The following is a 22,038-nucleotide window of genomic DNA, read 5'->3' on the forward strand; positions in this document are numbered from 1 at the left end:
CTAACCTTGATCGATCTAGCTGCATACAAAGTGACAGGGCAATATGACCCTGAAAAAAATTAAAGGAGGGCTGTGTCTCCAGAGGTACAGTGGGTCGTCCAATGATCACAGGGTTGGCGATTAGCTGCCCAGCTCCTCCAGTGTCCTTGGGCAAGACACTGAACCCCAAATGGCTCAAGTTGGTCAGGCCAGCAACTAGCACAGTAGCTCACCGTCTGTGTAAAGCCATTTGGATCCCACTCGCATTTGTAAGCCAGCAGCGTTTTAGCCTAGCTTAGCATAAAGACTGAAACAGAGAAGCATCTTGCCTGGCTCTGTCCAAAAATTAATTTGTCTGCAGGCACCTCTATACCTCACTATTTGTTTAATCTTTACAAAATCCAAAGTGTAAAAATGATGCGGAGACTCCAGGAACTTAAATGTCCTGGCCAAGAAATAGTCTGGCACATAAGCCCCTCGTAAAACGGTGCATTTTCCTTTTTACACTCAGGTTTTTGTAGGCAGATGGGTCATGGTGAAAAAGCACGGTGACATCAAATGAGTTCAAATGAGCCTGGGGGCCAGGGTTGGCATGCTGAATACTTAAACGCACCTCCCTCCCATTTGAAATGGGCCAATGCTGGAGCAGAAGGGGTTCACACCATCAGCCCACTGGGGGATGGGAAGCACATCCAGGGAGTTCCTCTATTTCCAAGAACTGCAGTTGCCGGCAGGGGAAAGAAAAAAAAAATCCTTTCCTCAACCACATTTTTCTCTGCCCCTCCTCTTCTGACGTATATAGGTTGTAAACTGCTGCAAAGAAAGCACGCTCTAGTTTGATTAGTATTAGCACAATTTGAGCCATTTTTTTGCACTCAGTAGAAATGTATATTTTGACTTTCAGTAACAAAAACAAGTAGACAAGAAAGTGTTGTACCAAATATAATACATAGTACAAGTGTTGTTAATCCAGAGTTGGCTTAACAATATACAGTTATAACAAAGCATTGAAAATCCACTTTAGTCTTTTTTTTCCCCCACACACGCAAACTATTTCTCCCCTTCATTAACTGAAATAGTAGGCTCCACTGAGAAGCATAGTTAATCTTTTTTAAAATGCTCTCAATTTGCAGAGAACAGCTAAACACATGGCCCAGGCCACCCAGGAGCAAGGGGCAGGGCTCGACTGTTCGTCAGTGTCAGTCTACGCCACTTGTGCAGAATGTCTCCAGTATGTCTAGAGCTGAAGATCTTCAACCCTCGAAGATAAGACAAAGGCTGTGGGTGAGGCCTAAGCTGCCCTCCTCAGTACCGGCCTCTCCCTCCTCTTCTTCCCCTGCCCCCGCCCCAGCCTCTCCCACGGCCGCTGCTCAGGTGTCCGGCCGAGCGTCTCACTTTCTTTCTCTCCTCGTGGTGTTCCAACTCGGCCTGCTGCTGCTTCTTCTGCTGCTCTGACTGCAAGCGGAGGACAGAACAACGCTAATGTTAAAGAATGTTCTGCTGTGTGTTTCCACCACCTGTACATGCCTACAAAAAGCAAGGAGTATTAAACATTGCTCACTTCCAGGTAGGGGCAGGGGATGAGACAAAAAAAGTTTGCATAACATAATCAGAAGAGTCAGGTTTTCTACCAAGTAGGTTTGCGCATATATGGAATTTGCTTTGGTATTTTGGTGAGTAAGTGTGCTGGCCAAGAATAAACATAGTAAATAGAAAATATAAAGATAAATACAAGTACTATAAGCATAACATGAAATAGAAAATTGTATTAAGATATAAAACATTAGAAAAAATATGACGGTTATTTCAATGAAAGGGCTGTACAGTTTGTGCAGGGATTTGCAACATATTTACCAAGTTCACAGTATGAAGTTTAAAAAATATTTGCAATACGCAAAATAGTAATATAGAGGATGTGTATTAATGTAATGCATTGTAAACTTTATTTTAATATAACGTGTAATGGGGGGTTAGGGGCATATGGGACTCTGTGTCAGTGTCAGTAGGGGCCCGGGCCTTGCCGATGAGGGCAAGCAGCAGATGGAAAGAAACTGTTCTTATGGTGTAAGGTTTTGGTCCTGATTGACCGCAGCCTCCTGCTGGAGAAGTGTCTGAAACAGTTTGTGTCTGGGATGGGACGGGTCAGCCACAATCTTTCCTGCACGGCTCAGGGTCCTGGAGGCATCCTGGAGGCGAGAGGGTCAGTAATGGATTTGAGGTGTGACAGCACAAGACGCTCGAATCAAGTCAAGTAGACTTCATAACCGCAGAGGTCAGAGTGACGGGTCTGTAACCTCTTTTTTGGGGGGAAGGGGATGACGGCGGAGGATCTGAAGCAGGCCGGCACATGGTATGTCTCCAGTGAGGTGTTAAAGATGTTTGCGAACAATGGTGACAGCTGATCTGCACAGTACAACAGTAGAACTCATTCAGGCTGCTGGCCACGTGAAAGCACAAACACACCAAAGCATTTCGCAGCATTTTTCTATTTTTCTTTATATTGTGGGGTGAACTGGGATCATTGACATATTTATGGTGTGTTTTCATGGCAATTCTTCCCTGCTTTTAAATTATATACTGAACTAAATTATAAACCCAACACTTTTGTTTTTGCCCCCGTTCATCATGAGCTCAACTCAAAGATCTAAGACTTTCTACACAAAAGGCCTATTTCTCTAAAATACTGTTCACAAATCTGTCAAAATCTGAGCACTTCTCCTTTGCTGAGATAATCCATCCACCTCACAGGTGTGGCATATCAAGATGCTGATCAGACAGCATGGGGCTTGCACAGGTGTGCGTTTGGCTGGTAAAAGGCCACTCCAAAAGATTTTCTTGAACATTTATGCTCTTTTCTATTTATTCTGTACATTGTAGTAAGAATGAACCCCTGTACTTGTATGATGTTCTTGTTTTTAAGGCAGTTGGTCATAGTTTATTCCTATTTGGGGTTTGTTAACATCACCGATAGCAAATCACCTTTATCTTTATTATTGTTGGTATGGGATGCTGGCTTGTTATCATTTGATACATGAAATGCACGACCAAAATCGCTTTACCTAAATGTAGCTATTCGATAGAGTTACCATGAGTGCGAGACTGTATGAAGTTAAACCATCTTCTTGTCAATACATCTTCAAACCACCTTGTAAGCCGTGTTTTATGTTTGCGCGTCATTGCTTTAAACAATGAAGTAATTGGAGCGAGTTATGGGAGGACAGTTTACCTTTTTGAGGGTGAAGGTCAGCTGTTTGCTGCCCACTGCAGTGTCGGCCATGCTGCTGGTTCCAGAGTGCTCCTCTAGCCTCAGACGGTCCTCCAAAGAAGCCCTGGAAGAACACACACATTCCTCAGACACAATATACCAAATAGTATACATAGTGTGCAGTCAGACAGTAGTGTGTTGTTTTGGCTATGAACTCGAGAGCTGTAGTTTTGTTTACAATTTTAATTAATATTCTTATTTATTGATTATTCTTTGTAAATCTATTCATTATTTAATCTATTTGCGGGGCTATTTTACTCATCATGCACCATGTTTCTACCATAACTGGACAGGCCAGGTCTCCCAGCTGTCACAAACATCTGCAAACCCTAAAGCAATCTGAATAATAGCCTGGGTTTCAAAGAGTGCCCCACACAATAAGCTAGCACTCCTCTAACAGTTCCATTTAATACATTTCGCAACACATACTTCTGCAGTCTCTGCTTGCGGGCCATGTCGTTAAAACTTCGGAACTCCTCGCCGGCTTTGATCTGATAAAACTGAGGCTGATTTGTCTTCTTGCTCTCAGCGATGTTTAAGGTTTTCTCTCCTCCATTCTGTTCCCTCTCCAGCAGGACCGTGTTGCGGTCTGCCATCTTCCTCTCCTGCCGACGGCGGTCTCGGCCCTCCTCCCGCAGCAACCTCCGCTGCTCCCTCACCTCCTCCACCCAGCTCTTGTCGTCGTCCGAGCTCTCCTCCTCGGAGCTGGCTTGCCCCTCGGGCTCCTCCTCGTCTTCAGCCGCCTGGACAGAGATGTTACAAAGCCAAAGTTATTGATGTGACATTCTTTCTTAGCACTGAGGACAGGTCTGACCCCTCATCGTAAACACCGTCTAGAAAACACAGTATGTCCAAACACAGATTGCTCTCAGAGACCTGTGAACAAGAGAAACAGATTACCACGTCTGGAGGGATTACAGAGCACTAATATGGCAGCTAATACAGTATTTCCAATACAACAACTGAATGTGGAAAGCCAGTATTTAGTTACGCTGCTCCCTTTTGGCTCAAACCGATGAAAATCCCTCCTACGGTTTGTTTCCCATCTAACGTGGGAGCAGCTTAAAACTTTGCAGTTCAAGTCTGATGTCCTTGACTCACATACAGCACTTGCATTCCTGAGTGCCCTGAGACTGGACAACCTCTGTTTCCATACCAGTGCAGAAACTAGAACTAGCAGCTAAGTTCCATGTTACCTGTTGGGAAGTGGCAGCCTGCTGAGCCAGTAGACGTAGCTTCTTCTTCCTCTTTTGGCTGACCTTGGAGACGATGGGGTTGAGGAGGCGGAACTCCTCGCTCTGCTCATCCACCTGGTAGTCTGGGTTTTCGAACATCACCTTGAAGCGGTCGTCGCCCAGGATGCTGGGGAGGGCCTGCCGTGTTGAAAAGTTAAGATGACATGATTATGGTTGATCAGGGTGTCCGCGGGGTCTTAAAAGGTAATAAATCAATTGTGCAAAAATGAAGGCCATTAAAAAGGTATTCAATTTTGTAAATGTTTTTGTCAATGTGAAAATCCTTTTTGCCCAAATAGTTTGTGTGCTAAAAATGTGGGTTAACGTATTTATTATTGTTATATGATATGTATATGATATACAAGAGTAAGATGCGCCGCCAGCAGCTGAATCGGTAAGACAGAAGACAACGGGGAAAATATACAGTTTACTATTATATTAACAATATACGTTTAATATAATATTATAATATAATACTAATACACTCATTTATAGTAGCTCCTTCTCCAGGTTGTGGATGGATTCTCTGCAGTGGACAGATGTAGATTTAGCCAGAGTCAAGATGCCAGTGTGCCAGTATGTACTTCTTCTAGCCGCCTCCTCCTGAGAGCAACATGTTCACCTTTTTCTATTTTACATATGTTTTTATAAGTTATTGTTAGAAAAATTTACACACAACCCTTTTAAAAGGTGTGTTTCATACTTAACCGGTTACAGATCCAAGTGGCGTGGCAAATATATGTTTTCTCTTGCCAACAGATGCTTTGGTGGAAAGACTTCTAACTCAGGAAGTACAGAGAAGGGTTGATGACAACCTGTTATGTTACATAACGCCGAAATTCAACAGCGCAGTGACTTGAACAAACAGTGAGTAAACATCTATGGTGCAATATTTAAGCTATAAGCAGAAGAAAAGTCTGCTAGCTGCTAGGCAAATTTTTGGAGTGTAAAATAAGGCTTAAGCTAATAATGTTGACTAGCAGATTATGGCAGTTACATCCCCCGGTCATCTTGACATGACCTATACTAAACATGCCACACCCGCACAGAGAGGGACTTTTAGGGAGGGGCGAGAGCCACCACTGTAAAGGAAAGGTGTGTGCTGGATTTATAACAAAACGACAGCATCTATGAGAAACAGAATATTCCCAGAGAATAAGATGAATTCTGAGACCCGAGAAGTGAAAATGGAGCACGTTGATTTTTGTAATGTCTATGAGCTCCTACCTTGCCCTTCTTTTTCCTTGAAGCCAGCTCTGCTTCGTCATCGCCCTCCTCCATCAGCTTGAGAGCCAGATCCTTGTTTACCTTGGGCAGCTTCTGTCTCAGTCCCAACACATTGCACATTAGATCACACAGAAGTCTACTAATTGCAAGAAGACAGAAGGCAGAATAAACTTTGTTTTTAGACCTGAACAACAGGTTCCCGGCAGACAACCGTGCAGTTTAAACATTACATTTACAACATGAAATGCTTAGTAACAATTATAAGAAAGTAATGGTATGGGTTGTCAATGCCGAACCACAAAAAGTCAAAAAACAATGATTTTCTCTCTTAATGGAAATTTTAAAAGATTGGATCACTTCTCTATGCTGTAACCACTAGAGGAAAGGACCTCTCACCTTGACCGGCACTCTCTGGGTCCTGGACTCCTCAATCTTCTGGCGGATCTTATCCTTGCGATACTCCTCGTAAGCAAAAGGATTTGCCATGCTTTTGACCTGCGGCCGCACCAGAAAGCAAAACCGTCAAATCCAAACCTACCTCCTTGAGAACAACACTTTTACAGCAGGTTTTGACTGTTAAACTCAGGCTAAAAATGCTTTAACAACTCAAATAGTTATTTAAGATATGTGGGTACAAAATGTATATTGCACTTCGACAACTTACCTTGTGATACAGCCTGATGTCCATGAAAAAGCCGTGCATATAGGCTCTCAGGAGAGATGATCCCACCAGGTGAGACAAACCTGACACACGTAACAAAAACAATAACATCAGGAATTTGCTAAATACATTTCTTTAAAATAAACAGACATTTTGGATGAAAAAATAATAACACCATGGGAATAAATAAATATATATAGATTCTATCCACATTAGCAGTGCGGTTATACAGATGGCAATGTCAGTCTGTTGGTCGGTCCATCACTTTGGTCCAGATTGAAATACATCAACAACTGATATCTGGATTGTGATGATGTTTTCCCCGCGACCCTGTTCGCAGGATAAGCGGTTGACAATGGATGGATGGATGGTGAGGATGATGTTTTGTACAGAATCCTACTGATTGATGATCCCCCTGACCATCCCTCTATCACCAAGATGAGGTTCACATTTGTGGTTGAGTGAAATGTGTCCACAACTATAGTATGGTTTGCCATTATGGCTGTAACGGTTCTGAAACCGAGACCAAAACCGCAACACAAAAGCCCATGGTCTCGCGTCGCCGATCCGACAGACAGAACCGCGACACACCTGCTCCCCAGACTGTTGAGCTCTCATTAATGCCAGGAATCCACTGACTCCGGCTACAGCACGTTACAGCTGCGCCAGTTTTGATGCGTCCATAGCCCGGCGCCAAAGTCCACTGGAAGTGTCTCAGCAGTGGAGCGTGCAGCCTGCTCCACGCTATTGACTTGTTAATAATTTGTCATTTTTGTGCTTCTAATAACTTTTGGTTAGGTTTAGATTTTGTTGATTTGGTACTATGATTAAGTAGGCTATGTAGTTAAATGATTTTCTTTTGTGTCTGTTTTAACCAATTTTGTGTTTTTTTACGATCGGGAGTCTCAACAGGGTGTTTGAAAATTGACCGGATTCTCTATGCTGTTCTGTGTCTGACTTCCTGCCTGGTTCGATCTGCTCTGTGCTGCTTGACGGGGCTAGCGGAAAAAGTAGACCTGCTATGTATTCTCAGCGGAGCGGAGAGACGCTTCTGGGACGCGCTGCAGCCGCGTTTGGTGGACTCATGAGCATTGACTTCAATGGCCGCAATTAGCGCCGGCAGAGTCAGTGGATTTTAGCCGTAACGCCAGGAATCTCCAGAATCTGGCTATGGTCTGTTACGGTTGCGCCACGGTTTTGATGCGTCCATAGCCCTGCGCCAAAGTCCATTGGAAGCGTCTCAGTGTTTGGGCAGCGGAGCGTGCAGCCTGCCCCACATTATTTACTTGTTATTAATTTGTCCTTTTTGTGCTTCTACTAAGTTCTTCACAGCTCTATGTGACCCCGTTTTGTTCCGTCAACTTCTGACTGCATTTCACACAAGGAGCATTTCAGAATCAGAGCATTTTGCCTGCCTGATTTTGCTGACATGTTTAGATTTTGTGATTCTACTATGATTAAGTAGGCTACGTAGACACTGTATTTAAAGTTAGTGCAAGTTGTAGAACCACATTTTGCAAATATTACACCTTCGACCAATTTTATTGTCTTCCAACTGCTATTGGGTCCAGTCATGATTCGACTTTGACTACATTAATTAACCCAAAGGGGGGGGGGGGGTCTGAACTGAACCGTGGATTTGGTGTATCGTTGCACCCCTATTTGCCATTTCATTTGGTAGACATTTGTGACCCTTTCATGATGAACTGTAATGACTTTTTGGTGATCCTGGGACGTTTCCGGTCAAATATTTGGAAAAAAAAAACCTACAAAACTAGTAACATTCCCATCGGCCTCAGCTATACTTTGTTTTGTGCAAATCAATAAATATTAGCATTCTAACACACATCCTCACAGGGCCACTAGCATGACTGCAGGCTCTGTAGTTTTATGGTTTTCAGGAATCACCTGAGAATAAATTTGGGAGATTTCGGTCTGACATGCAGAGAAAACTATAGCATTATGTAATAAAAATGAGAATCTCCTCCCTGAGATTACTCACTCCAGGGTGGGAATGGGAGCAGCGGCATACACAGGTAGCGTGTCTCAGAATAGGTAGGGTTGATTGTTTTAGAGCATATTTGTTGCGTCAAAGCCTGCCAGCAAGTGAGAGCATGTAGGTAGAGGGACACAGAATGTGGAGTAAGTGCTCTCCCCAGAATCTTTCCGACATCGAGTCCTGCCTGTAGCTGCCTTATGGTTACATAATATGTATGTTACGTGGCTCCTGTAAATCAACACCGCTGTTCCCCTGCCTGCCCCCTCCTCGCCCTTTGATTCCGCAGCAGCCAACCAGCTTTCTGCATCTCTTTCTGCATTCCAACGTTCATTCAACCCGTAGGGTCCTCTCCCCCGACCCTCCGTCCTCCCACTCCCACACACTACTTTTCTTAACCAAAGCCCCTCAATCGTTCCCTAGGCCTCTAGTTAGGTAGTCTAGCCACCCGTGCTAACCCCCAAGGCGGCAAAGTGGCTCACGTAGATTTATAGTTTTGGGTGTAACTTACAGGGCTGGTCTTAAATTCCCTCTTTGTGCAGTGATCTCTTTGACTCTTTGTGCTTTCTAAATAAAAGAGTAACACTACCAATTGCATGCTTGGTTTGGGGGAATCTGCGCTGTGAATTGGTTGTATAACTTGTTTCCACATGCGGTGAGTTTTGCGAGGTGAAATTAAGGCGGCGCGGTCTCACCCAGATTTTCCAGGTCCTTCCGGGTGACAAACTTGTAGTCGTCGTACACTGTGCTCTCTGGACTCTCCTCCAGTTCCTCTGTCAGGTTATCGAGGAAGGAGCACCACCGAGGCGCAGGGCCCAGAGCCTGAACACACACACACACAGTTCAGATTTAGACTGCTGAGTAAGTCCGAAACCTGTCATGTATTTGTTGAAACAAAAATAGTTGAACTGTCCGAACTGTCCTAGTTATGTCATGTTCCCATTCCAGTGAGACATTACTGAGCTCTTCCTTTTTCCAGTGATCCATGGCATTATGCCACCTAGAGCTGCAACTATAGAAATTATAGTATTTTTTTAAGAAAAACAAAAGTCATAATTCTCTAATTCAAGCTTCTTAAATGTGAACATTTTCTGGTTTCTTGACTCCTCTAGGACAATAAACTGAATATATTTGGGTTGTGGACAAAAAAAGACATTTGAGGATGTAATCTTAGGCTTTAGGAAATTGATTCTTGATATTTTATAAATAAAACTACTAACTGATCAATCGAAAAATTAATATTAATTGTCAATGATAACAACTGTTATAACACTGGTCACTCAGCAACTATTTCAGTCATCATTCGTGTCATATTTAAGCAAAAATGACAGGAAATTAAATATTTTCGCCTCATTTCTAAGAATTTGTGATGGTCACTTCACTGAAATTTTAACAACCTAACCAACCTTTGTCAAGAAAGATTATTCAAGGAAGGTCAAATCAAGAGCAATCAGACATGGTTGAAGATACTTGAAGACGTTTCACCTCTCATCCAAGAGGCTTCTTGCCTCGATAACTATGACCTGGACGACTGAGAAGCTTCACAAACATCAAGCAGGATTAATTGATAATAATTAATCCTGGTCCCCCTAGTGGGTCGCAACACACTGCAAATCTGATCATTTGGGTTCATGACATGGTTAACAGGGTTATAAAGCAAAAAAGACACATTACTGCTACATAAACCAGAAGTCTTTTTGGACTTCTAATCTTGGCTTTTTTCCTTTTAAATTACTTGAAAATTTCATATCTTGACCCCTTATAAAAATTACAAAATAATTGAAAATTGAGTAAAAGAGCTGAACTTGAGAATATATTTTTGCACAGTATGAGAACAAGGCATTTTAACTGCCATCATTTCCAGCAGAGTCCCAATGAAGGTGCCACTGGTCACACCAGTATAATGATTACAGAGCCCCATAACTTGTTCAACACACACATGACATGTGACTGCTGTATAAGGACAGACTTGAAAAAATGTGATTCTATCCTTTAAAGGGTCACAGCCACTGTCGTAGAGGCTGTTGTTTAATGAACAAAGAGTGTTATCTGGACATTAGTCGGAATTTATTCATGCCTCATTTGCTAGTGTTGTGTCCCTTAATGACATTCACTTCTCAGAATTGCTTCACACTTCAGTTCTCTTCACTTAAAAGTATGTCAGAGTAAAGATTCACTCATGTTATGAAATCTAAGTAAGCTGGAATAACTGGATGGCTGTGAGTCCTATGGTCGCACGGAGCCACACTCCTGCGATCAGCACCCAGTCATTCCTCAGTTTTATCAATGCTGAGCTGAGAGCCTAAAGCCGGCTTAGAGATAAGTTAGAGCTGTGAGCAGCCTTTTGACGCAGAAACATTGCGCAGGCATAAATAACAGATTTTCTCAGAAGATGACAAACGTGGCTCCAAACGGAGCCAACACACGCTAAACTGTCAATCAACTGACTGATTTTGAAACGTTCATTTTGTTTTACATTTTCATGTCGACACTGATGATCAGTTCAACACACAACAACCATTACGACAGTATTTTATTTTATTTACTCTTTTCCCAACAAAACAACGATGGTACGGATCTTCTGACCCAACCAGAGCTGCCTCCATTACCTGTAGCCGAAGCAACAGCTATTCTTCCTGGGGTCCACAAATTAACGGATTAATGATTATTTATTAATCTTTTTTTCCTTTACCGATCAATCTGCCAATCATTATCTCAATTAACTGCTTCATTGTTCGGCCATTTAAATGTAAGAAAGTAGTAGGAAATGCCCATCTCAAGGTGACATATTCAGATTTCTTAATTTGTCCACCCCTTCAACAGTCAAGAACCTAACAATATTGAATTTACTATCACATACCACAAAACAAAATCAGCCGTCCAACTGACAAGCTGAAACTCTTTTTTTTCCAGCTGCAGGTCCAACATGTATTCCAACAATGATGGAAACACCTAACCCTTCTCTCTACTGCAGCACAGAAGGTTCAGCACGTCCATGATGTCTGAAATTTACGCATTTACACAAAGCAAAGTCTAGTTTACTGTACACACACACACACACACACACACACACACACACACACACACCTTCTCTAGAATAACACTCACTGTCGGATCAGATCAGGGTCATAGGACACTGTTGAGGACAACAAGCTTTACTCATTATGAGGCAGCCTTGCTTGTTTGCTCCTACATGTCCAACCACGTGAATCACTGAGGCTTGTACACACAGCTCTGCTACGTTAAGCCTGGCACCTGATGAACAGGACGTGAATGTGACCTGTCTGATGCACGCTGATTGTAAAGTCACCAGTCAGGAATGTAAATGCCTCTGCACTCACCGGCAGGTAGAAAGTGTTCATCTTAGGATCTTCATTGGCGGTGAAGAGCATACCTGTGAGAGAAACACGGGGTGCAGGCAAAACAACGTGAGGACGGAAATAAAGCACACACAGAGCTCACTGTGGTGTAAACACTGAAGTTAGTTCCAGTCATATATATTTAAAGGTCATATTAGCCTTAAAATTAAAACTGGTGTGTGAAAAAGTGAAAGTGGCTGGTTAAGATTTCAGAATTAATTTCTGCCCAAATAATAAAGGAATTAGAAAACTGTTTTAAAATGAGTGTATTTAACTCACTGCTCTCTAACACCTTTAGTGAGGTGCCACTCAAAAATAAAGTTTCTAATTTTCATCTTACCACCCCCCAAATGTGTTAATAACGTGACAAAAACTAAGTTGACAAAATTTGAATGTTTTCTAATAATTTTTACTGGTAGCTCAACACTAATAACAAAGTTTTACAATATTCAACATTTTCCAATTTAACATGTAATACTAAGTTTAATATCACAAGTTTGAATAATGTAAAACTCCTCAAAAAGAAGACACATAGCTGCTAACAGTTACTTCATAAGTTAATAATAAACACTTATGTATTCATAAGTGTCCAGAGAATGACTGTATTGCAGCTTAAAAAACAGCTACATGTGTTTTGTTGTAGGCTAGCGCTCCAGCTCACAGAGCAGCTGCAGATTTCTATGAAGTGGACGAAACACATGCACATGTAAAGCAGATAGACTTTCAGATAGACCTTAATTATGGAACTGCTGAAGTGGCATAAGTGGGCGGCTTTGACTCAGGGTAGAACGGTTGTCCCCTTTAAGGAAGGTTAGGAACACCAAATGTTCAGACTGTAGATCACCGAGCCCAGTGGAAAGCTCTGAGAGCCTAAATGTGTACGTCCGCACTGCGCTCCAACAAATAGAAGCGACAGCTGCAGAAGAAGCTCTTGTTAAGTGACCTCTCTTGAAGAGTCCTCCTTTACTGTACCAGAAAAGAACTTGTAGGTGGTGCTAAAAATGAGAATAATTAAGATTAACATGACACACAGATGCGACATGGTGGTGCAGTGGTTAGCACTGTCACCTCACAGCAAGAGGTTCTGTGGATCGAGGCCCAGGCTTTTCTTTGTGGAGTTTGCATGTTCTACCCGTGTCTGTGTGGGTTCTCTTCATGTTCTCCTGCTTCCTCTCACTGTCCAAAGGCATGCATAGCTTAATTGGTGACTCTTTGCCCTTAGGTGTGAACGTGTGTAGGACTTGTTTGTCTGTATGAGTTAGCCCTGTGATGAAAGGGTGACCTGTCCAGGGTTCACCAATGACAGCTGGGATTGGCTGCAGCCCCTTCGCGACCCTGCACAGAGTTAACTATACTACTGACCACGGCTGCAATAGTGCTAACCCAAAAATATTATTCTGATTACATAGTATTTAAACCAAATAATAACACAAATCAGAATATGAAAAAGAACAGTTAAATGATATAAAAAGTATTACTCAAGGATTAATTTACTTTGGTAGAGAAATTTTGAGTTAAATAAGATTTTATCGCAATGAAAGTAAATATAAAAACATTGAGCCCATTGAGCTACCAGTAAATATTAATATATCGAATGAAACTTCTCACAGTTACTATGCATCATAAAAGGAACAGAATGAGGGGGTGGGACCTGGAAAATGTTGAAAATAGAAATTGGCCATTACATTGAGTGGCACCCTAACCTTTAGGGATAAAACCTCATTTCAAAAACCTGAAATGAAGCAAAACCCTAAAAAAATCTGATTAAATCTATGTCAACTTTCAAAGTGAAAGCCTGACGCTACTGTAAGATGGCACCACCTGGAGGTGGAATTGTTTGTGTTTTTGTGGGTGCTCTGCCAATGCACTTGAAGTTACACAGTATGTTGGTAGATGACTATCATGTATTTAGTATTCTAGCTTTTCTCTGCCTCTCCCCATGGGACTCTTGTTGGAGTATTTGTTCTCACCTGAATTAGGGTAGATGCAGACATCATTGATGTTAGTCTGTGGCTGTATGGAGGAGAACGCCTTTCCCTGTGGTGAACAGATAGAATAAATAAGAGATCAACGGCATCAGAATGAGTCTAGACAGATCGACAGTCCAGACCTGTCTTTGTTGTACTTCATCAACACAATGAACATGCACAGATGTCTGACTACAAGCTGCCATTTTACATGGACCAGTGGGCCGGTATCAGTGCAGGGAAGTTTGGAAATGCTAATATATAAATACGAACACAACCCTTTATACATCATCATTCACATGCAGCACAAGTGAGGTAGGGCAGGTCTTCTAATAGCTGTTAGAGTCTTACTGTGTCTTTGTTCCAGAATTTTATAATCTTGGAGTCGGCAGACACAACCAAGTCCAGCTGATCGTGGAAGTTGAGAGACTTGATTGGCAGGTTGTAGAAGTGGTCCTTCGCAAGCAGGGGCTGGCTGGAGCGCAGGTCATAGAGCAGCACCTAAAAAACAAAAACGCTAAAATTTAGAAATGTATTTTATCCTGCGACAAGTAGGCTTCCGAATGCCAAAACAATACTGGGGAAAAGTTAAGGATGTGTTCAAAACCATTATACCAACTGCGACTGTCCCATCAAAACCAACAACAAACAGATGCAACGTCACAAGGGCACCGGCTGCAGCTGAGCTTTGCAGTCAAAGCTGAGCTCGTTTTGGGAACAGTAACTTTTTAGAGGAGGCATGACACCAGCTATTTCTCTGTGAGGTGACTAATATCAGGAAGAAGAGGCACAATTTCACACCATGTGGGCAGCTGATAGTTCACAACAAAAAACACAGAGGGAGCGGAGAACGAAGCAGTAAACCAAAATACTGTGTGTCACCCTTCTGTTAATTATAAGCCCAAAACATAGCTCAGTATTTTTTGGCTCACCTGTCCTGTGCTGGTGCCCACTGCCATGGTGAGGGAGCCGTTAAACTTCAGCGCACTTATAGAGGGCAAACCTTGAACTCTGCCAATAACAATAACAGGATATCAACAGAATATTAAGGGGATAAAAGGTAAAGTGAGACACAAAGACAAACATATTAAATAATGGCAGACACTACTGCTTTGTGACAGGATACTGAACTAACAGTGAATCAGACGAAGGCTTGATATTTCTAAAAAGGTACCATAATGATGCACAGCTTGCAGCTTGTTTTTCATGCAGCACAATTACAGGCAGAGGAGAAAAGTGCCATGTGGCCACATATGCATCGTCAGGCTGACAGCTTGGTACTTACTCTGCTCCTTCAGCGAGGCTGCTCAGGGCGCAGTCCAGCATGCCCACTCTGTTCCGGACACGAGGGTCCCAGCATTCGACCCTTCCCTGGGTATCGAACGGAAGAGATGTCAGACAGTCAGACAAATGCAGGGTGACGGGAGATTTGGGGAAGGTTGCGACTCATGACTTTACGTTTTCTTTAAACTAACCGTTTTAATACCAATAAAGAGCTGCAATGGGCAACTTCTCGTGTTGGCAGCTCCTAATGTAAGTGAGAGGTAACGGTTTGAAAAACTTGAACTTTAACACTCCAAAATCATGTAACAGACTTATTTTTATCAGCCCAGCTGGCGTGTGATGCTTACACCAAACAATATCAAAGAAATGAGAGAAGAGAAAGATCTACCATTAGGCAATCCAAAAATGAATAAAGCCAATTATCAAACCATCTTATATGAAATATTAAAAAATCCTGGAAATGAAATTGGTGTTTTATTTAACACATCCATTTAAAGTGAATCTCTGTGGAAGTAGTAGAAGCAGCATTACTGAACTAGACTGCATGGTCAAAAATAAATATTTTACTCCTCATTAGGGGCTTTTATTTTTATAAACACATTAAAGATTTAGTGCAGTATACGTCTTAGTATACTCAAAAATGCACTCAGCAATTAACAGCCACACACACACTCAGTGTCACAATGTCACTTGCTAATAACTGGTGCCTCATTTCACACACAGCCTGCTATGGCACTTACCTCAGAGGTTCCTGTGGCCAACAAATGATGGACGGGGTTGATGTCACACACATTGTTCTCCCTGGTCAAGAAGTCAAAAAAAAGAAGGATCATTAACATCAGCTGAGGGCAATGATGGCAACGAGTGTATCACTTAATGTCAGATTGCACCATAGGTTTTAGCTAGGGATGGCCGTAACTAAACTGAATTAAAAATGAGCGAGGAAGCTCAACTACCTGGTAAGTTCTGAAACTATGTGTCTGTTAACTTGATTCCAGCTATCGTTTGCTATCGCTTTGCTGTGAAACACGTTTTAGGACAGGCCTAAATGATCCAAAGGCCATTTAGAAAACAAGCATTTTAATAGTTGTTTGCTTGTCGTCCTGTGGACAGGCCTGACAAAGAATGAATTCATATGCTAAACAAACAGCGTTATTTTGTTGGTTCGGCATCATTTTGATCTGTTTATTGCAATTTAACCACAGCAAAATGTTTTTTGGGTTCACACTGCTGTAGTAAACCAGATTATTTATACATATACTGATATCTTGAGAAATAACCTTAAGAACATTATGTGGAATATACTACAATACTGTACAGTAACATTTTTAAGGAAGTTAGTATTTTACAGTTGCATTTTAAGGAACTATTTATTATACAGTAGCTTTTAAAAAAAAAACTGGTGTGTTTTAAAAGCTTTCACAATATTTTTGGGCCCATGCCGAGTGTCCATATACCAAGGGTCTTCACTTCCATAGTCCACCACTGTTTTTCACATCTTAGTTCCACACAAGGAGAAAAAGCACACGCACAGAGTATACATATGATTATAATAAAATGTTTGTTAATAAAGTCTGTGTAACTTTAACATGCGTCGCTGTGCTCTTAAATTTCTTATTGTGCTCATTGGGAAAAAGGTTAGCGTAGAGCCCTGCCCAGCAGAATACAGTAAGTTCAATTGCTGGAGGATAATTTTAAAAGGAGAGAGACAATTAATTTAATTTAAAGTCCTTGAAGTGTGCACTGTTCAAGAAGTTTCAGATCGGGACTCAGAATCAGTAGATTTTGAATATTGAATGACTTGGATTGGGGCAAAAAACTAGTTTTACTGGTAGAACAATTTTAAATCCAGCGTTAATCCCATACTATTATTGGATCATCCACGCATCACCGCACGTACAACAGTGAGGGAAAACACGTTGTTGTACTTACACAGCATCAGTCTGAAGTGAGTTGAGGAAGCGCCCTTGTTCCAGGTTCAGTCTGAACACCTCTGAACTGAAAATTAAAATAAAAACTCTAAATGTTGCCTAACCAGCTTATTCCAATCACATGTACAGGACAAATCTGTAAACATGCTAACTGTGCATCATTTTTAATTCAAACATACTCTCACCTTGTCCCCACAAAATAGAGGTCACAGGAGGGGTAGTGGTAAGAAAAGTCCCTTCCAAACTTTGGAATACGAGTCTTGTAGTAGTGTCCATGCTGGGAGTGGAACTCTACGTAGCGGTCACAGTGCAAAAACACCAACTGCAAATGCACAATTTAAAAGCAAATGAGCCCGGTGCATTACCATTGTTACAGTAATGAACACATTAAAACCATAATCAGTTGTGCTGTTTATGAAGATACTACAAATATTCTTTTTAGTATGTGTAACTGATAATGTGTGACTCTAAAAATAACTTTTACCACCTCTAAAGTGATTTTTAACAGATATGTGGGCGAAGCTGGCAGTTTTGTTTAAAAGAGTACTAGCTGACATAAAATGTGGAAATGTAAAGAACCAGTCTTCCTTGGCTATATTGACTGATTTAGTTTCCCACTGTAGGAAGTTACAAAGGCATAAAATAAAATAAACTTTTAACAAATACTGTTACGTCTTACTCTTTACGTACATCTAAGGATCCCAGTGAATAGAATACATTTAGAGACCACAAAGGTATTAAAACATGAGCATGCACAACAGCACATACACTCCAGCAGCAGTGCTCGGGGGAAAAGAGCGCTCCCAATGTCTTACCTTTGAGTAGTCATCAGACAGGATGTCAAAAGCCACAACTTTGAAAGAGAGAAAAGAAATTCATCAAATTTAGTCATCACGACATGGATGCCATACAACAAGTGTGTGTGTCAACTGACTTACCATCTGAATCTAGACAGCGCTCAAACTTCAGGGACAACTGGTAGGTGTCATAACAGCGAATCCTGGGTTTGTAAGTGCCTGAAATGAAAGGAAAATACAAAACATACACAAAAATAAGATGACCCCCCTGAACATTCTTGCAGGCTCTAACTTACAACCGATGTCATTCTGACTTAAAAAATTAAACAAAATTATATTTAACTTTCGTCACAGAAGAAATTGACACTGACAAAACAGCCTTACAAACACACCCCAGAAGAAACACAAAAAGCCACACTAGAACACCACAATGTTTCAGCCTGTATCAACTTTTCAATAAAAATGAAGCATATCACAAAGAATAGCCAAACTGGATATCACGCAGCAGGGGCTTCAGCTAACTATAGGTAAAGTTAAGGTGTTGGGCCCCAGGTACTTCAAATTTCTCATGAAAACCATGTGTGTTCTTCAAAGCCTCTAAATATGTATCCCTGAGACTACTCTGCTACTAACATACCAAACACAAAAGTCTGCTGTACAGCATGTGGCAGTGCAAGAGAAGCTTCGGAACAAATGGGCAATTAGTGCGTCAGGTTCGACCTGTAATGTACTTTAGAACACCAAATAAAGATATCCTGCTAAAAAAGGACAATTTTAGGAAAAACAAAACAAAATGTAAGACCTAGAGTAGCTTCTGAGGAGTTACATCTGTCACAATCTCAGAACACACTGGCTGTCATCTGATGATTATTTAGCCTCTGGCAGCAAGGGCCGATGTTTCAAGCTCCAGTGTAGCCAAGGCTTCCTCTGCTATGGGCAGGTCATTCATTACAGTCCAATTAGCAATCTCAGAAGCCACCAGCTGTCATCTGACGGTGAACTGAATGCTGATTCATTTTTAAAAAGCGAATAAAAACCTAACCTTTAGAGTTGCAAGACTGACAAAATGCTAAATTGTCGTCAGACAAGTAGATGTGTTCCGAGATTGCATTTCAGCCAAAGAGTTCTGTCTCTTTTGCTCTCTACACAGACTGTTCACCTGCATCAAATATGCTCTATAACAAATGGAATGAAACGGTACATACTACCTGTATCCCAAGTGTGCGCAGTCACTTCTCCCAAGTTAAATAATAACAACGATTCATAATGGTATCACATATAAGTCGCTTTACATTATCTGTCTATCCGGTTGGAAAACAATGTTGGAAGCACTGCAGTGAAACCAGACTGACGGTTCAGCACCAACAGAGACACAGAGATCTCTGATGCCAGATCTCACAAGAGTGTGCTGCTGAGACAGAGACAGGTCTTGAACAAAGTACATTTTCCCCTGATTTGTCTGTCTGAAAATGCCATTTAAGTGTCAGAATGTTCGGGACATATGTGGCTTGTGAAAAATGACTATGGGGTTGAAAGAATCGGTCAGAATCTGTGCTCATTTTCAGCTCTCCCATTGAAATAAATCGACCCAGGACCTGCTGCAAGGGTCAGTGGCAAAACCCATGTGACGCAGATACTGGAAATGACTAACTGCACCGTCTCCTTCCTGAACTTTCTCTGCTTGCATGCAACCAAAGCCAGCTCAAAAGAGATAAAAAGTGGGACTACAAACAAAAACCAGGAAACTTATAATACCAAAATCGTGTCCCTTGCCTACAGATTTGCAGAAGATATGTTTATAGAGACTACTTCTGGCACAAATATCAGAAACATCAGGATACATTTTGTTAATCTTGTCTTTAGAATAATGTCATTTATGGATGACTGAATCGACCTGGCATTAACTGAACCTAAATGGATCCTCTCCCTCCACGCCAAGATCTGGCTCCCAGAAAAACTTTGAAACAAGATGCCTAGAATCAGGACGTTGTTTCATTAAAGCAAAAAAAGAATGTTCCTTCGGCAGGTTGTCAAAGCGTTTAAATATTTTAAGCCAAATGTCTGATTTGTAAATAACAAGAAAGTGGAGGAAGGGAGAACGTTGCTTTCAGCTCCAAAAAAGTGATTATTAATGTACAAGTCTGCGATGGTCCAGACCTTTATTCCTGCAGTAAATAAAGACTTGGTCAGATTGGGATGGAACAAATTTATTTAAACTTTTTCACTGAATCTTCCATCAGATGTAATGCAGAATCGGTAGTGGAAAACAGAAGAGCTGAAAGAGAACTGTTTTTTTTGCAGCATGAGAGTCCAAGTGAAGCCACTTGGGTGTATCAACGAGCTCACTTGTTTGACTAATCTTGCCTTTGTGTTGGAACACAGAAAGGGACAAACCCCCAAGTTTCTTAGATTTTTGTATGCGAGTCTTTCAGATATGATGGGGTTTATACCCCCAAACAAATGGCATTATTATTGAATCCAGTTTTTTAAAGAATTACAACAAAAGCTAAATTGGAATATTTTGATACAAATATAAACCTGAGGAGCAACACAATTTAATCGCATTTGCCTGCCCTATAAGAGAAAGTGGCAAAGGCCTACGAAAATCAATATATTTCTTAAGTTTGTCTGACTAAATACAAAACATTTATTTAAATAAGGGCTTAGGATTTACAGGAATAGACAAGCCCACGTAAGTGAACTTGTCAGGCAATTTCAAAGGGAAGATATTTTATAAAAAGCCAAGAATCCAACTTTTCTATAGGAGGAATTAATGCACTTTCCCTGAATACCCAGAGAAATGACTAACTCTACAAATAGTCCACATTAAGAGATAACATTTAATGAAGGTTTGCTACAAAACACTATCCACAGCTTGTCTTACCTGCTGCCAGGATGAACTGCCCATCCCTCGATACTTTGATAGAGGTGCACACTGTGGGCATCTCAAAGTCCTGGATGAGCTCAATCCTACGCTGGATGTCTAGTAAAAAAAAAAAAAAATAATAGACAAGTCAGAATAACGACACACACTTAACAGACAATTAACCGGTCAGTCATGCTGACATTGTAGCGGTCAACTCACCAACATCTTTCTTTTGTAACTGTCTCTTCTTCCGATCTGACAGCCACTGCATTAAAGAGGTAGAAGTGATTAGGATTTTGTACAGCAATTACTGACATGTTATTGAATAGATTTTGGCATCAACATTGTCTCAACACATAACGTCAGGACTAACGTTACTCTTGTCCCGGCTAACTTAGCTGTGTTCGCTAATCTACTAGATTCAAGTTAAGTAACTAACGTTACGCTTTCAGGGAAAGTAATGCTTCTTACCTCTGGAAGGGACTTTCCATGACTTAAATTGTAAATCTTAACATCGTTCACACTAGATATCTGCATTGTAGAAAATGAACAAGACTCTGGTCAAACATAACCCTGTTACTACACCGGTAAACTGCACACAATCCACGTTGTTGCTTCGGAGCAAAAACAGGAAGAGGGGGTGAGCTTCCCGAAATGGGCCCGAGTAGAAACTACAATGACTGAACACAGTGCCGCTGCTCTCCAACGTAATTCTGGGTTTAAACAACTATATAAATATATTTTTTGATACAATTGATAAACCGCAACAAAAAGTATATTTTCATGTTACACAAATTCGTTAAATTGCTTTTATCTATAACGTTAACTGTGACCTCTATAACGTCGCTATAGCTGACAATATGCTGTGTTTCTTTAACTAGAGATGTTTCTGTCTTATTTCTTTCAAACAAAATATCAATTGATTCGCTTGACATAAATGTTTGATAATGATATTAAGACAATTGTCAAGGCCACACCTAACATACATACTAAAATAAAGTTATGTAAAGTCACTGTTGTATTTGGCATTACAGCAATGGTTCATAACGTTCTCTCCAAATAACGAATCAATGCATACATGTTCAAAAGTATAGAAAAATCCAAAAACAGCACGTAAAATTATTTTGTAGCTTAAAGGAACATGGAGTGCAACCAGCAACAGCAAAGCTGCAAATTTAAAGTCAACCTGTGACTTGCTCAAGTCACGTGATGTGGACTGCTGTCCATTCAATTGGCTGGTTCAAGATAAGCGGGCCTGCGAAGAATCAATCAAAGATTCTTTATAAGGAGTATAACAAGATGAGAGACGGGTCTGTCTGCAGTCTAGGAGGCTACACAACAGGCTCCCTGAGATAACTTCCTGGATTAATTTATTTAATATTATTTACCCAAACCGGCAGACACCGCGAAGAGGCAGGAGTGGGCTTTAGTTGTAATTTCTGCTATTTACGTGGGATGTCGGCGCTGAGAG

At 41.2% G+C, this 22,038-nt stretch overlaps 1 protein-coding gene across 2 annotated transcripts; it reads right to left on the minus strand.

The window, feature by feature from the left end:
- Positions 1 to 905: 905 nt before the first annotated feature.
- nol10 (nucleolar protein 10) lies at positions 906 to 21,199 on the minus strand. Of its 2 annotated transcripts, none has more exons than XM_038729319.1 (21): positions 21,039 to 21,199; positions 20,787 to 20,832; positions 20,586 to 20,684; positions 17,843 to 17,920; positions 17,720 to 17,757; positions 17,090 to 17,226; positions 16,906 to 16,971; positions 15,714 to 15,774; positions 14,975 to 15,060; positions 14,622 to 14,700; positions 14,041 to 14,190; positions 13,693 to 13,759; positions 11,705 to 11,757; positions 9,059 to 9,185; positions 6,371 to 6,450; positions 6,103 to 6,201; positions 5,707 to 5,799; positions 4,441 to 4,617; positions 3,674 to 3,987; positions 3,206 to 3,308; positions 906 to 1,434 (listed from the first exon to the last, which is right to left on the minus strand). In XM_038729319.1, exons 1-21 carry the CDS (start codon positions 21,102 to 21,104, stop codon positions 1,285 to 1,287), a joined length of 2,169 nt encoding a protein of 722 aa, XP_038585247.1. In that variant the 5' UTR covers positions 21,105 to 21,199; the 3' UTR covers positions 906 to 1,284. The 2 variants fall into 2 exon arrangements, with proteins under 2 accessions (XP_038585247.1, XP_038585246.1); XM_038729318.1 differs by lacking the exon at positions 906 to 1,434 and adding an exon at positions 1,908 to 2,382.
- Positions 21,200 to 22,038: the final 839 nt, after the last annotated feature.

The sequence above is a fragment of the Micropterus salmoides genome, unplaced genomic scaffold (assembly GCF_014851395.1).
Source record: "Micropterus salmoides isolate LMB-PRFRI ecotype aquatic unplaced genomic scaffold, ASM1485139v1 Ms_hic_scaffold_19, whole genome shotgun sequence".
NCBI classification, from domain to species: domain Eukaryota; kingdom Metazoa; phylum Chordata; class Actinopteri; order Centrarchiformes; family Centrarchidae; genus Micropterus; species Micropterus salmoides.